Here is a 17,200-nt window from a genome sequence, read left to right as displayed (position 1 = left end):
TAATCTTATCAATGTCGACTTAATTTTCTATTCATTTTGCAACTCTTATGATGAATAAAACTTTAAATAGAAAACAGTCTCTGTGTCAGCTCAATACATAACTATCCCTATCTGATGAAGATTTCTACAAAATAACTGATGATGTGGAGGAGAACGATGAAGATTCCCTGACAGGAAACTGACCTGAGTGGCAGTGGAGAGGAAACCGGCTGACACAGCAGAAGGTTGTCATACGGAGACAGCTGGAAGACAAGTGTGGACACACACACACACACACACACACACACACGCACACGCACACACACCCCCACACACCCACACACACACACACGCACGCACGCACGCACGCACACACACACACACACACACAATCAAAATACTTCTGAATAAAATAATTGAATTAACGTCATAATGAAAAAGACAAATTAATGAATGAATAATGAAAAAGTTAAAACACAGAACAAAGTGTGTTCCCCTGCACCAAACAAAGATCATCCACCTGTAACTCAGATTATCATCAGTGAATTAGAAAAACAGATCGGAATAATCTAAACTACTGATTGGATGCGATCGGTAAATGGGTCGATTCTGTTACCCAGTTCAGTCAGGAGCCAGAGCAACGCCTGAAAAGATTCAAGTCAAAATAAACCTATTACTTTACATTATTAATAATAATAGAAGACTGTATATCATCTGTGCATCTGTGCATCACTGCTGAAGCTCTTTGTGACATCACTTAAAGTGGAGTCCCTCAAGGCTCCGTCCTTGGCCCTCTTACATTCTATTTTCATCCATCCATTATCTACCGAGGGTAGAGGTTCGCAGGGGGTACTGTGCCTATCTCAGCTGACATTGGGCATAGGTACAGCCTGGATAGTTCGCAGGGCCACATATAGAGACAAATAACCATTCACTCACACTCTCACACCTACGGTCAATTTAGAGTGACCAATTCACCTAATCCCCATATCGCATGTTTTTGGACTGTGGGAGGAAGCCTGAAGCCTGAGAACCCGGAGAAAACCCACGCACGCACTGGGAGAACATGCAAACTCCTTGCAGAAAGGCCCTTGTTCCGAAGTTGTCCCAAACGGGGCTCGAACCCAGGGGTCTTCTTGCTGCAAAGGCGAGTGTGCTAACCACTACACCAACCGTGGGCCCCCACATTCTATTTTATAATTTCTTATTTAATATATTAATTATTATTATTATTACTATATATATTTAAAAAACACAGTACACATCTTACTTTACATTATTGATAACAGAAAACTGTATATCATCTGTGCATCACTGCTGAAGCTCTTTATGTGCCATCAATTTAAAGAGTCCCTCAAGGCTCCGTCCTTGGCCCGCTTTCATTCTATTTCATAATGAAATTGACGACTTTGCCCTGTCATCGTGCTACTACGCAGTGATTGGCTGCACCTGATTGACCTTTAAGTTGATATAAGCCAAAGTAAAAATAATATTCTTTGTTGAAAAAGTACTGCGATGTATGGTTTCAAATAGAGAGAGAGATTGTAAGCTTCAGAGGTCGTTTGGTTTGTGAAATTACCATAATATTTTCGATACTTCTTTTCACAGCAGATATTATTCTTTGATCAAAACAAGAAAATACTTAAAAATAATAGTAGACAGCATAAATGAGATAGCAGCCTCAGCAGCCTACTAATTTAGTAATTTGCCAATATAGTTCTTAATGACAGTTAATGTTATTATTTTGACCTAAAAGGGTCCGAGTTTGGGTTTGTACCTGAACAAGGATGCGAGGACGCTGGGGAGAAGGAAACGGGACGTTGTGCATGAAGCTGGATATGTGTCTGCAAAGAAAATAAAGAGAGAGACAATATCACTCAAATTAAGTGAAATTTCATCAAAAACCAACAACAACTGTAAAATACTCATCGTGCACTGACTTCTCCAATGGCAGGACATGAGGTCCGGAGATGGAGTATCTGTAGATGAAGGTGAGAAACTTCTGGAAGACGTTGAAGAAGGGCCAGTGCGACAGCACGCAGATGCTCTTCTTCACCTGCAGGCTGCGGCTGGTGATGGGCCGCCGGTCCACCACGCTGAGCAGACCCAGCCTCACACTCTGACGCTCCGACAGCAGCTCCCTCTGGAAGGACTCGTAGAACTGGATGGCGGCGCCGTAAACCTTGTCCCCGGAGGCGGACGTGAGGACGAAGGTGGAGAAGACGGGCAGCTGGTACTTTGTGTTCAGAGGCCAGCTCTCCACAGTGACGCCCATCGGCAAACAGAAGACTGGAACTGACTCTGGCAGAGGGAAGGCCTCCAGGTCGTCCTCTGGGTAACGGCTGATCAGACCTGCAACACACGCACACACAGTGCAGGTGATGGATCAAGTCTCTAACCCAACTACAGGGTTAGGGTTAGGGTCCCTTGGTTCGGTTCGTTAGCGTAGGTGTGAATGTAATCTCGGTACTTTGGTGCGCACCAAATCAACTGGTCTGAGACCTGCCTGAAGGGGTGGTCTCGGACCACTTTAACCACTCTACTTTGGTACGGTTCCTCTGGTGTGAAAGCAACCAAACCAAATGGGACGAAATGGACTAGTTTAATGCATTATGGATATGAGATGAGATACGGGATAACTTTGGATTTCATTGTAACATTTTTCTGACTGGTGCGGACCAAAGCAATCGAACTATAGGCATGAAAGCGCCCTTAAACTAAACTTGGAAGCATTTTCTGGAGGTTTTTTTCTGAAACGTGTTCAACAACAGTAAAACAAGTGGCAGCCACAATGAAACGACGTGAGGACAGATACTCACTGGCTTCGTAGACCAGCGCGTTGGCTTTGGCCACAGCTCTCTTGTAGCACAGGTACAGGCCTGGACCCCACTGGACACACAAAAAAACAAACACACAACAACCATGACAAAACTGAACTGCTGAATCAGATATATTTTTTCTCCCTAGTTCCCACCCGGGGGCTGTACCATGCCGGTGTTGAGGTTCTTGTCGACGCGTGAAAAAGTGTGTGGCGCCACCTCCCCCTTGCTGGGCAGCAGCAGGGCGATGTCGGTGACGCCCAGCGTGTGGAGGCCCTGCGAGTCCAGAGCCCGGCGATACGTCAGGAAGACGCGGTGAGCGGTCGGGCCGCCGCCGGCGCTCAGGCTAGCCGAGCGGCTGTAGGGGGTTGTCTCAATGACGTACCAGCCCTGCTTCAGCTGCTCCTTCCCTTCATACAGAACCCTGCATTTGTGTTTGATACAAAAGAGCAAATGATAAACAACAATTTAAAACAATAAACAATGGGGGGAAAAATAGGAAAACAAAGCTTGCTGTGTCACTGATATTGGCACCCTTTGCTGTAAATCAGTATGGAAACACATTATGACTGACCTGTGATAAATCACAAATGAGAATCACCTGTGTTGCCTGTGGCCATGTGACATGAATTAGCCAATGACTTCTGTGTGTTTTAAAAAGCCACCTGTTATTCTCTGTTCCTTTGTCACAATGGTGAAGACAAAGGAGCTGTCTGAGGACATCAGAAGGGCTATTATTAGCAAAAACAAGACCTCCAAAGGGTATAAGGCCATCTCCAAAGACCTTGGTGTCCCTGTTTCAACAGTGCGTAATGTTATTAAGAAGTTTGCCGGGTTTGGGTGAAGGCCAAGGAAGACACCATTGCTGAGCAAAAGACATAAAAAGGAATGACTGATCTTTGCCAAAGAGTACCTGGACAAACCGCAATCCTTCTGGGAAAATGTTATGTGGACAGATGAAACAAAAATAGAGCTTTTTGGCAATGCACACCGACAGTTTGTTTACAGACAGCACAATGAAGCCTACAAGGAAAAGAACACCCCACCAACAGTTAAGCATGTCCACCATGCTTAACTGTTGGTAGGGATCCATAATGCTGTGGGGCTGCTTTGCTGCATCTGGTACTGGAGACCTTGACCGTATTACAGGAATCATGAAAGCAGAGAATTATCGAGCAATTTTAGTGCGAAATGTTCTACCCAGTGTAAGAAAACTTGGTTTGAGTCGAAGATCATGGGTCCTCCAGCAAGACAAAGTGTCGCTACATTTCCATTTTGGTGTTGTATATGTATATATACATATACATATGTATATATACATATAACAAAAATACATATGTACACAATTTGTATAGCTTGTATTTGTATGAGCACACGTTGGTGCTATAGGTTAACTGAATATTTTATGAAATCTGACATTATAAAAAAATAATAATGCAATTTTTTTTCTGCTAATCTTTCACATATACCAGGCTGCAATAATCCAAACAAAAAAAAATCCAGTTTGCATGAATTGCATTGAAAATAATATTTTTTTTGTGTTTTTTAGATCTTAAAGCGGACCTAGAGTGGTCCTGTTGCACATATAATATACTAACATATTATGTTAGTTATGGAGGTCTACTTACATACATTAACTTGTTTTTATGGTCAAAAACCTCCTAGTTGCTGTAAACAAGCCGATAGAATTCCTCTTTTCTGACAGTGTTTCTCAGCCGGCGAGATTTGAGACTCAACTCTCTCACCCAGAAGACATAGTCTTGTGATTGGCCAGAATATTCAGCACACCTGCTCTCAGAAGCACAGCTCCCCCCTCTGGAACGGTGGATGCACTGCTACTCATTATCAAAACATTGTTTTAACAATGTTTAAAAATAGCTTCGTCACGACTCCCAGCCGCAGTCCCTTTTATGACTTTGACCCAGAGTCGGAAGACACTGTCGCTCGTGAAACACCTCCACAACGGACGTTATTCTTCTTCTGCGATTCAATGTACGCAACCGGATGTGCCCGGACTAGTGCCCGGACCAGGATGATCTGCTGCTCCGGAGAACTGGTGTTTACGTAACCGGACCAGGTTTTTTCAGAGATCTCGCTGAGCCCGAGATTACAATAAAATACAGCGTTCTCAGCAGTGGCTGAAATGTTTGTTTCAAACCTTCAGGGCTTCTTAAACAAGGTAAGGACACAGATACACACTAAAAAACAGCGTTAATTGGAACTTCCGGTCTAGGTCCGCTTTAAAAATAAGGTGCATCATGACTTAACCTGGCAATTTAAGGGTTAAAAATAAAAAATATATATTAATATTTGATATGGATGGAAAGAAGAGATGTTGGTCTAAAACCTTAAAAAAAAATTAAAATACAGATGTATACTATTTTTATAGCTGTGTACTTTATGAGCACCATTTGGTGTGCTAGGTGTAATAACGTAACTTTTTTAAAAGCGCATCTTAGGGTTAAGTGGGTGGGACAAAAACTAATATTAGTAGGCCTTCATGAAGTCCGAAATGCGGGCAGTGTGGTGAGAAACAGTTAAATGGCGGGCGACGAGAGCGATATTGTGGCTAGCTTGACTGAATCGCCTTTTCAAGGCGGCCTTTCTCAGAAAAAAAAATTTGACCAACTCTTGAGCTGGAATTAAAAGAAAAGGTCAAGAAAGTGGAAAGGCATTTCAAGAGTGAAAATTATCAGCGATATCCATGGATGACGGGCTGTAAGAAAACAAACAGGCTGTACTGCTGGAGTTGTTTACTTTATACAGCTGACAAGTCATCCAGCTGGGTCAGCAGCAGACTGAATTGACAGTCATGTACAACATGGCAAACTTTGAGGCAAGGAGCCCATCAGACATGCTGCATTTTCTGACACTTAAAGAGCTGACTGAGCGCATGCTGCAGCTGTATCACCTCACCTGCCTGGTGCTGACCATCCTTGTGTCCACCTCCTTCGTGGAGCAGTCTTTCTCGGCTCTAAAGCGCATCAAGACGCATGCCAGAAACAGTACTGGGAAGGATCGCCTGGGAGCTTTGGCACATGTCCATAGAGAAAGGACTTCTTTTGGAGTTCAAGTCAAAGGACAAGCTTTACGACGCTGTCATTGCCCACTTCACAAAGAAAGACCGACGAATGGACGTTTTCATGTAAGGTAAACCTTTGTTGTAAGCCTCCTATTTCAAGGGATTCATTCGGGTGAAGTGGACATTCAGTAAGTTGTATTTATTGCAGAGGTTGTCTGTGAAATGTGCAAATTGCCTTTTTAATTCAGTATGTAAACCTATCAAAGTTATCAGAAGTGTGTGGTTGAATTTATGTTTTTAGAGGGTTTTTATTACCCTCATGCCCTCTTCCATGGGAAAGGAAAAGAAGAGTGGAATCATAAATTAAAACTGTGACTTTTATTTGGCAATTCATTGCAAAAAAATAATATGTGTATTGCCAGCTTTGTGTAACTTTTGGCATATTGGGTATTTGAAATTGTATTGAGGATGCTCATTAATTTATTTGTCAATGTATGTCTGGCGCTGTTCATGGTGACGAAATGAGCGTTGATGTCAGCAGCGTCACGGGGTGACCTCGTTTTATATTTTCAGATTCTGGTATGTTTATTTAATTTCAACTAAATGGTCTCCAGTTTCTTGTTGCGGAGAATGTTATTGATGTTATGGTCTATGTGTTTACTTCCTTACCATCATTTATTAAAGGATTGCAGTTGTTAAACGCTTTCAATTCATCGTACTGTTCCTTTTTTTCCGCGATGATTTTATGTTTTTGACAATGATGGCTGAGGTGGAGGCCCAGCTGTAATGCTCACGGTTCGCCACTGGTATATACGTATATACATGTGTATATACATATATATATATATATACACGTGTGTAGGGACCTAAGCCGTATGGCCGTGATCTATTGTTCTTTGTCTAAGGCCTGTATGCAGACAAAAGCCTGATTTGAGTTGAACAAATCCTACACCCCTCCATCCAACCTGGTATTGGCGTACAGTAAGAGGAAATGTGTGGGAGTTAGATTATGTTGCTGTGTTTGTTAACTTTTCTTTGTGTTGAACGTGTTGGATTGCGCACCCACACGCTCGCATTTGTGTTATTTTCAACTAAGTGTTTTCTTTGTTTACATTTTGTGTTCGTTACTGTGGTTTTACTGTCTAATGCGGAGCACACCGCTGCATCGCTGGGTCTCCCCCCGCTGTGATCGAGCAGACAGATCACGTGGTGAGATAATGGCTGTATAAACGTTACGACTCACAGACTGACCTGGCTTCGCCTGTGTGATTTACACTGCCATCAACTTACATTACACGCGATCCTGTTTTTCATTCAGAGAACACGCTGGGCTTGAACCACACTCTGTGTCTGCACGCAAATCAATTGTGTACACTCACTCATTCACTCACTCTCTCTCTTTCATTCATGAATTAGAGGTCTCACAGATGCTATCTTGAGTCGAACATGTGCCCCTACAGCCATGTTGTCACGTGTTCGGTCTAAGATCTGTGGCCCACTGTTAATGTGATTTTGGCGCCATCTTCGGTGGAGGCATGCGTTTACAGTCACAGCTGCTGCGCATGCCCCCCACCACTTTGGTTCCAGGGGTGGGAGTGGCCACCAACCACTAGTGATGTGACGTTCTGTATCGAGGCTTCGAAGCGTGTGCCGAGTAGGGGAGGGGCGATGCGCGTATCGAGGCTTGCTTCATTTAGGGAGGAGCTGAAAATGATGACGTCCGAAGCTTCGCTGCCCGGCTGTACCACGTGACTGCGTCGGGAAGTGGTTCGGATTTTGCCGCGAGTTGTGACAGCGATATAAACCCCTCAGGCTCCACTCATAATTTGGGTGTTGGGTGTGACAGTTTAGATAGTTTACAGGGTTTACTTTACTCAGATCTGCGCGGATTACCTGCACTTCATCGCGACTGTACTCCATCCTCATCATAAAGAGAGACCGTTTGGAGACGCAGAAGCGCAGGAGAGGGAGAAGAGAACAGTGCAGGGGCGGTGCGCAGAAATAAAAGGGCAGTTTGTCTGCACCAGATGAGGCAGATGAGGGGGCACTACGACTTTTTTTTATTTATTATTATAATAATAATAATAATAATAATGCATTATATTTCATTACACTCAAGGTCGCCTTGTTGATTTATTTTACTTTTAAATGTAACCATTGCATGGCTTGGTTTAAGATTCACTGGCTGACTACTTAGTATTGAAGTGAAAAAATGTATATTATATATTTAATAGAGTGTGTCTTGTTAATAAATGTCTTACAATAATGCGGTGGCCTATCCAAACCCTGAGTTTGGATAGAGTTTGGATAGTTAGAGAATATAATAATAGTATGTAACATATTAATTTTCCATACTGCCAGTATATATATACACTCACAGTATACTGCCATCACTACAAAAAACATGTTTTGCATACTTCTTTATTTTGCTGACAGTTTTATTCACAGGCTTTCAGCAAAATGCCACACACTTCAAATTCATGCCAACTGATATTTTTGCGTCCAGTAGATGGCCTACTAGAGCAAATGAAGCTTCAAGAAGCTTTGCACTGGAGTGAACCAATTGGATGAAAGGCTTCAATGCTTCATGAAGCTTCATCTGCCCATCACTACCAACCACGTCACTCCCTTCTCTTATCTTTCTTATCTCCTACTGTTTCACTTACTAACTAACACACACAGACACACACAGACACACACAGACACACACAGACACACACACATCCAGATCCACTGGTGTTTATGTTAATAGCTTGTGTGATTTTAGCTTTAGCAAGTAAGATTTATTGAGTCAAATTACTAAATCATCATTATGCCTTAATGTTCATTGACTTAGATCATTCAATTAGCCTTGGATATTTAATGTTGGTGAATCAAATTGTTTAATTGATTAATAAATTGTTACTTTTATTCACTTAAAGCAGCCATTCTCAACCTTGGGGTCCTGACCCCAATTGGGGTCGCGAGATGATTTCTGAGGGTCACCATGATGGTGGCATCTAAAATGTACAAATTATCATGCAAAATGATTTAAAGTGTGTAATATCTTTACATTCAAAACTAATAAACATTCTATAAGTGTCATGGATAACCTTAGAGCTTTGAATAGCATTATATAGTGACATTCCTTGCAGTTGTGCCACCTGATTAACGGTTGTGCCACCTGACAATTGCAACTAAACTCAAATTAACACCTTCTGTTTGGATGCAAGCATTATTTTCTACCCTTGATATGAAGTTCACACAGAACACTTTAAAAAAAAAAAAAAAAATTCTAGTTTTACATTGGTTGGACCACCTGACATGGAAAGTCTACCAACCTACATATAGTTGAAAGTAGTTCTTTTTTATCAGTATTTGACAGAGATCTACAAACCTTTTAACTTAGTCCCAAGGGTCTCTGGAGTTCCTCTGGCTGATGCAACATTCAGTTTACAGCTATTGTCTTTTGACTTCAAAATAAAGTCCAATGTTTATGGTTGCACCACCCTGATATTTAGGAAATGTAAATTGCTGGACTATTGATATTAGGGAAAAAACATTATTCAAAAGACTTGGACAAAAACATAAAATAATGCCCGAGTATTTTATTTTGAATTTATCATTATTAAAATAACATTTTTAATAGTTTTCTTAAGTCTGCTCACTTGCTCGGACAGCTGCATCACCTCATATCTTAGGGGTTTGAGAAGCCAAAACATAAAATAATATAATTATTTTAATTTACTGAAAACTGTATTAAAATGAATAGGTTTTATAGAATAAAGTGATAGATGTAATGAAAAGATTACATTATGGTTTTTTTTTTGGTTTTTTTAAATGATGGACTTGGACACAAAAATACGCATGTCATGTCATTGACCCAAATATGTATACTTATATACGTATACGTATATACGTATACTAGGGTGCATCAAATTTGAATGGGAAATTTTAATTCCAAAATATCAATTTGGCTGGCATTGCATTTTGTTCCAATTAACATAAAAATTACTTTTTGCAAAGTTTTGAGGAATTCCATTGATATTTAGGTGTGCCACCTAACACATGAACTTTATTCGATTATAATCTTTATGTGTATACGTATATCGGCTTTTCACGATCATAAAAATATTAAAATCGAAGAAAATCGATTAATGCGCTGCACGGCGTGGCGTGTATGTAAATTCCTATGCTAGAAAAACACCTTGAATGCACCAGTGTTACGTGCAGATTGAGCTAGCAAGTGACATGTGTGTATCAATAATATTAATTTGATGGACGTCGAGCAAAAGGAAATTGTTTGCAAAGTTTCTCGCGCTGTCGTGTCTGCTCCACAAGGCAACACGACCAACTTATTTAATCATAAAGTGGTCTATGACCAGGCGCCACCGCAACACAGTCCTCTATTAAGAACGCAATGCCGTCCCATTTTTATACATATACATACATACATATAAATATAAACATATACACATACATAAATATAAACATAAATAATAACATTTTAGCCACATATATATATATATATGTGTGTATATATATGTGGCTAAAAATCTACCCCTTTAACCTCAGAATCAGTGCTGTGGTCGACAGTTTTAAGAGAAACCTGACACAAAGTATCGGCTCCTTGTCAGACTTTACTCGCACAGTGCCTCGTCAGCTGCACCTCAGACTACAAATGACAGAATAAAGGTGTATGTGAGGATTGAGCTCTTTATGCTCAAACACAAGTGTAATCCAGTATAATTAAACAAGTAAACAACAGAGCAGAGTTGGAGGGGAAGCTCTCCAGAGACCATGACACGACACTGCCCACATCTGCCCAACACTTACATAATCCCCTCTATTACATAAACGTTGGCTTTGTAGGCATCGCATCAAGTCAACACACACACACACACACACACACAGGACCATGGTTTCTGTACCACAGTGTCAGCACTGTCTCCATGATGCTCTCTGTTCCTGAAGTGAAAACAGCAGAACAATAACTCTTAAAGAGAATTTAAAATTAATCATCAGAGTCAGTGAAAACACAGCTGCCGGCAGGGGACACAAGGAACAGCAGATTTTAGCCACTTCAAAAGCTCAACTAATAAAATCTACACCTGCTTTAGTTAAAGTCTTAAGTGTCTTAAGAGCTTAAGTACCTTAAGAATATGTTCACTGCTTTATCTTGCCCTCAGACAGAATTTCCTTACATGGGAACTGAAGTCTGCTTTGCCTTGTGAATGGTTTACTCCCCCACACCCCCACACCTTAGGGAAAAGCGGTGATTTTAAGTCACAGCACACCAGAGGTTTGCTGATCCACTGCTGCCTCCATCAGTATGTTCAAATATCTTGTTTAGTGACTTCTGTGTTTGAAATCCTTCCTTTGGATTTACCTGAATGACACAAACTACACATCTACCACAGGAGGCAGCAGAAATGCCAACTGTGTCCCTAAAAACACTAAAAACACAGATTTTATCTATGGGGTTTGGTGCAGGAGAGTTGTTGGTGATATATATGTATATGTATATGTATATGTATGTGTATATGTATACGTATACGTATGTATATACATACATACATACGCATATATATACATACATACATACATACATACATACATACATACGTATATATATATATATATATATACATACATACATAAGTACGTATGTATATATATATATATACATACGTACGTCAAACATCATACATATATACATACATATACATAAACATACACGTATATATACATGTAAGTCTATACATATATACACGTACGTCTATACATATATACATATATACACGTACGTCTATACATATATACATATATACACGTACGTCTATACATATATACATATATACACGTACGTCTATACATATATACATATATACACGTACGTCTATACATATATACATATATACACGTACGTCTATACATATATACATGTACGTATATACATATATACACGTATGTTTATATGTATATATATCAGGCTTTTAGCTAGGATTTTTTTAGAGGGTGCGATCGAGTACAGTCGTGATGAAATACAGGGGATCAAAGTAGATCTTAGTAAAACGTGTTGACAGATTCTCAAGAGAGCACTTTTTATTGTTTTCACTCAGTGGTTTCATTCTTTCTGTAGAAGACGCTTTAGCACTGTAATTAAGGGAATAACAGATGCATCAGATGAGCCGTCTCTTTCTTTCTTTCTTTTCCAAACTGATCTTGGACAGACTCTTAGCGGGTATAGACAGGCGCTTGTGGCAGCAAAAACTACGGCCAGCGCGCGCCTGTCTATGACATACAGACATGTATATGGAATACTCCATATATATATATATATATATATATATATATATATATACACTCACCCCAGGTCCAGAATGGGTGGTTTGTCTCTCCCTCTGTGGTAGCACAGGTACAGGTGAGGGTTGTTGATGAGGCCGGCACTCAGCTCGGCAGAGTGTCCGCCCAGCGTCTTCTCGATGCACGTGAAGCCCTCGGGCACTTCCTCGCCGAGGCCCTTGGCTATGACCACTAGGTCCGTGACTGGCTCGGCCGCCCGGCCCGACGAACACGATGAGGACGGGGACGAAGAGGACGAGGAGGAGGCTTTTCCTTCTTCATCCAGGGGCCTCCACTGGCCCGCGGGGTCCAGACCGGCCACTACAAAGTAGTCCACCAGCTGGGGACATTTCTCCTCTGTCATGCCGCCTGTCTGCCCTCCACTACAGAGAGAGAGAGAATTCATTATTTAAAGGCCACAAGTCAGATCAACTTTCTACTTCCTAGATGCATCCAAAGACACAATGAGAGACGTGTCCATTGGAGCTGCAACTAATGATTATTTGGAGCTAAGAAAGTAAGAAAATCATCACATTTAAGAAGCTGAAACAATCAGAAAGCTTCAAAATTAATGACTATTCATTTAGTAATCGATTAATAACAGTTTCAGCTCTAGTTCCCATCATCTGAAAGATAACCAGATCATAAATGATGTTACACGAGAGTGAATTCTCCCGATCGACACGTCGCAAATAGTTTTTTAATAAAACACACCACGTTGTATCGTCTTACACCGCTGTAACATTGTGTCCTGTAAGCAGAATATTTGATTTCCTTCCCTCTCTGTAAACCAGAGATATTTCATCCTGTGTGTGTGTGTGTGTGAAAGTGAAAATTGTTCTTTAAAAAAAAGGGATATAATGAGGAAGCGGTATGACCATCAGTGAGTTAAAGGTCAGCCAGCAAACAGGAAGGAGGCTGCCTGCTTCCTGTTCATCGATGACTTCCTCGTGACAGCAGCAGCAGCATCATTAGCTCGCCGTCATTCTACGTTTAACCACACACACAAATGGACGCCGAACCAACGCCACCAGTCCACCCCCCCCCCTCACAACACCAAACCCCAAGGAGAAAATCATAAATTTTGCATCACAGCACAGTCATCGTCGATCCACTGCTGCCTCCGATAGCAAGTTCAAATGTTACTCTGTGGCTTTTGTTGTTTGAAAATGTTCCACACAGATTTACTTAATTGACACAAACTTACCACACAAGGCAGCAGTCAACCAGCAGCTCCTGTGTCCCCCTGTGAGCTTAAATCGCTGGTTTTCTATATGGGGTTTGGTGTGGTCTTACAAACGTCATTTTGAAGTGGACGTGAACGTCACGTTACTCACACACACACACACAGATGCTCTCCATCACCAAAAGGTTTAGAAGAGGTGGTGAAAAGTCAGAGGCGGGGCTTACTGATGATGCAGCCAAGGTCAGGTGACAGGAAACGCTGCAGTGAAGCACAGGTTTGTTTTCCCCTCTCTTTCTTTCTTTTCAGTTGTCCGTTATATTTTACTGTCAGAGTGGAGTGAAGCTACCGTTTCTATGGAAACACTAAGTGGGAGTAAAGTGAAAAGCTCACGTTAGACGCAGAGAGAGTCGACTGTGGGACGACGACTACAACGACAGTTTAGCTGAAACAGATGATTTCCACACTCACTCACTCACTTCCCTTTTTAGATGTGCAACAATGGAAACACACACGCACACACTGGAAAGCCCAGAGAGATGTACCACATTTCCTCACTGACAGGGGTCACCTCAGTTAAACAGCTGCTCGCTGACCTTTATTTTGATACATTTATTCATCCACGTTGTCACAGATCACGTGTCGCGGTGACTGTGTGGTTAAAAAACCCATGTACAGTATGTTTAATAAACAGTGACTCATTTAAATATCGAAAAAATGGTGTTTATAGCATTTATTGCTATGTTTTACTGTACAATCCCTGCTATAAGTGACTTTACTTAAACAATAAAATATTATTATCAACGCAACAGCCTTAAAACTAGGCAAAGTCAACACAGATACTGTTGCTCAGCCTTTAGTCAGCAGCAGCTTCAGCTTGAAGCTGAAGCACAGAAACGGATAATTTTTTATGAATCTGTCCAGTCAGGACTTCGGCAAAGTGGAAGTGAGACGCCTGAAAAAAGGGGAAGTCGTTCTCCGCTTCATCACGTTATTAGTTATTAATAATAATTGGCCGCAGCGGCTGCTGCGACCCGAGTCTGTTGTGTGCAGTCAGCTGTGGTTCCTGTAGAGGCCAATTCTGTCACTGTGTGTCAGAAGAAGCACAAACTTCTCTTTTTTCCCATCTCTCTACCTGTTTCTATATATATTGTGGGAAATAGATAGTTTTTCTATTCCCGTGGGGGGTTTAGTGTAAGGCTTTCTGATGTTGTTAAAGATAACAATTAACCAAAAGTCAAGCTGTGAACAAATAATGGATTGTAAAAGCAGGGGTCGGCATGAGGGGCACAGGATGACATGTGTGGGTCATAAAGAAAGTGGGTTGTCTTGTTGTAACTTGCTTTGATGTGACTGTATATATGTTTGAGCTCTCTGAAGCAACTTCAGAGAACATTTAGACCAGCTTCGGTGACAGATTCTCTCCTTCATGCATGAAGTAAAGACACGATTTAACCAACACCGATGACTCTAATGAAATTTCTTTCACAATATATATATAATAATAATAATAATAATATTATATGTATTTATTTATTAATTAAATAACATTACATTTACCTAAACAATCAGAATTTTGGTTTGGAATGATATCACCTCACTAAGACGCTGTCCTCGTCTCTCGTACCTTGAGACTTGAGGTCTATTTTTATTTTTAAAGCTGCCACAGGAAGTGCCACACACACACACACACACACACACACACACACACACACACACACACACACACACACACACACACACACACACACACACACACACACACACACACACACACACACACACACACACACACACACACACACACACACACACACACACACACACACACACACACACACACACACACACACACACACACACACACACACAGCTGGTACTGATGGACCACAGAGGCTCTTTGTCTCTGGGGAGAGGGTCACAGCATCTCACGCGCCACCGATCATCAACCCACAACACGCTCAGTGTAGCACCGCAATCAACGCTGCTTTTAATTATCGATCAATCTGTCAATTATGTCACTGTTGAGGAAAATGACAAGCGATTTAACAAGCTCTAAATCACCGAAACACTAAAAACTCTATTCAAAATAGATAATTTAGTTGTTAATCATAAATTGATCTAGAAATCAAGATTTGTGTCACTTTGTAAAAGTGCTCGCTCGCCTGCACCAAACCCCATAGAGAAAATCATTGATTTAACGTCACAGCACACAGGAGGTTTTAATCCACCGCTGCCTTTATCGGTGACGTCTGTGTTTGATTCTTAAATGTGGATTCACCTACATGACATACATTTGTTAAAAGAGGTCACAGTAGACGAGCAGCTCTTGTGTTCCAGCCGTCTAGTCGTTGATTTTTCCCATGGGATTTGGCGTGGGGAAACGAGAGGTTTATAAGATCAACATAAACTTCAGTTTCCATCTCTGCTTCTTGAAACATTGACACGGGTGAATTCCTGGAAACTGCAGGTAATGAGATGAGCCTCAACAACATCCTTCCCCCCCTGCCAAGGGCTTTTTTTTTGGTTTCCCCTCGCCACCGCATGTGTCACAAACAAACACACAAACGCAGCGGGTTCTCGCTTCTTTCAAAAAACAAAAGGAAGCTAAGACCCAGTCCTCTCGACTTCCTGAATCCAGATCCAGGTTTTTCCTCTGCTCCCACCATCAAAAAAACAACGTTAAAGCACCTGAAAACACTCATCACGTGACCATTCAGGTGTAAACAGGAAGTGTCAGCATCCACAGGTTTGTCCACACTAAAACTGAATCTGGCCATTTTCAAAATAAAACCACACTTTCTGGTCGTTCACACAATAACATCACGCTGCCATTTTCTAAATAAAAGTCTCAGTCTCTGCTGTTCATCAACAGTGAAAAGCTGACCTCAGAGTTTTCAAAATAAAAGTCTCAGTTTAAGTTGATCCACAGTAAAACACAACCCTTCAGGTTTCAAAATAAAACTCTCAGTTTAAGTTTATCCACACTAAAACACAACCCTGCAGGTTTCAAAATAAAAGTCTCAGTTTAAGTTGATCCACAGTAAAACACAACCATGCAGGTTTCAAAATAAAAGTATCAGTTTAAGTTGATCCACACTAAAACACAACCATGCAGGATCCACAATAATAATAACAAAAAAGCACCTGCAGATTTATGGTCCATGTGTTGTGGACTCAGGCAGTGGCAGGACGCCCCGTGGGGGCCTCGGCACAGCTTGTGTCAGAACTGCTAACGCCAGGTTTGGCTATTTAAAGCTTTTTAAAAACACAGACACACATACGACACCAGCGGGTGTTTGGTGAGTCTCACTGCTGCTGAACTCCAGGGATTCAAACGTCCACCAACAGCTCAGTGAGCGGTCAGCGATCATGACTCAGGTCCAGGACCGGGTTTTAAATGTCTCAAAGCATCTAAATTTAGAACGTCCACCAACAGCAGCAGCAGCATCAGGGACGAGGACACCCAACACGAGAGGACGTCCAACCAGAATTAGGTCACATCACGGACGAGATGATGCCACCTTTGTGACACAAACGACGACCGCACGAATAAACAAACACAAACAATCAAACAAACCCACTTCAAGCTGCTGACAGAGAAATAAAGTGAAATATTTTTTTTTTTTAACTGACATTGATGTCTTATTATTGTCTTATTGGCTAATGGCTCTTAATTTGTCCAGAATCAAGTGCGAACAAATGTATAATAACCACACAGTCATTGATTTTTCGGAATAGGATTAGAGTCACATGGGATTTTTTTTTTTGGGGGGGGGGGGGGGGGGTGGAAGTATCAGAATTCTAGGGGAGAAAAAGAAGAATTCTCATAGATTAAACTTTACTAAAACTAATCCTCTTCCGTGCAGTATT

At 41.3% G+C, this 17,200-nt stretch overlaps 1 protein-coding gene across 4 annotated transcripts in view; it reads right to left on the bottom strand.

Moving 5' to 3' along the window:
- The window catches only part of dennd4b (DENN/MADD domain containing 4B), a 33,275-nt gene that overhangs the window by 11,360 nt on the left and 4,715 nt on the right, over positions 1-17,200 (bottom strand). For 3 of the 4 annotated variants that reach the window (XM_083899521.1, XM_083899524.1, XM_083899523.1), the window contains exons 1-6: positions 12,171-13,157; positions 2,967-3,222; positions 2,799-2,868; positions 1,920-2,331; positions 1,757-1,823; positions 184-242 (exon numbers count right to left, since the gene is read on the bottom strand). In XM_083899521.1, the coding sequence (XP_083755647.1) occupies positions 184-242; positions 1,757-1,823; positions 1,920-2,331; positions 2,799-2,868; positions 2,967-3,222; positions 12,171-12,550 (1,244 nt within the window). In that variant the 5' untranslated portion in view covers positions 12,551-13,157. Of the gene's footprint in view, positions 1-183; positions 243-1,756; positions 1,824-1,919; positions 2,332-2,798; positions 2,869-2,966; positions 3,223-12,170; positions 13,158-17,200 lie in introns of those variants that run through there. The other variant, XM_083899522.1, reaches the window with a different exon arrangement.

This window comes from Microchirus variegatus, assembly GCF_963457635.1.
Source record: "Microchirus variegatus genome assembly, chromosome: 1".
Lineage (NCBI taxonomy): Eukaryota > Metazoa > Chordata > Actinopteri > Pleuronectiformes > Soleidae > Microchirus > Microchirus variegatus.
Note: the sequence above shows the minus strand (reverse complement) of the source record. Positions and strands in the feature narration are given on the sequence as shown.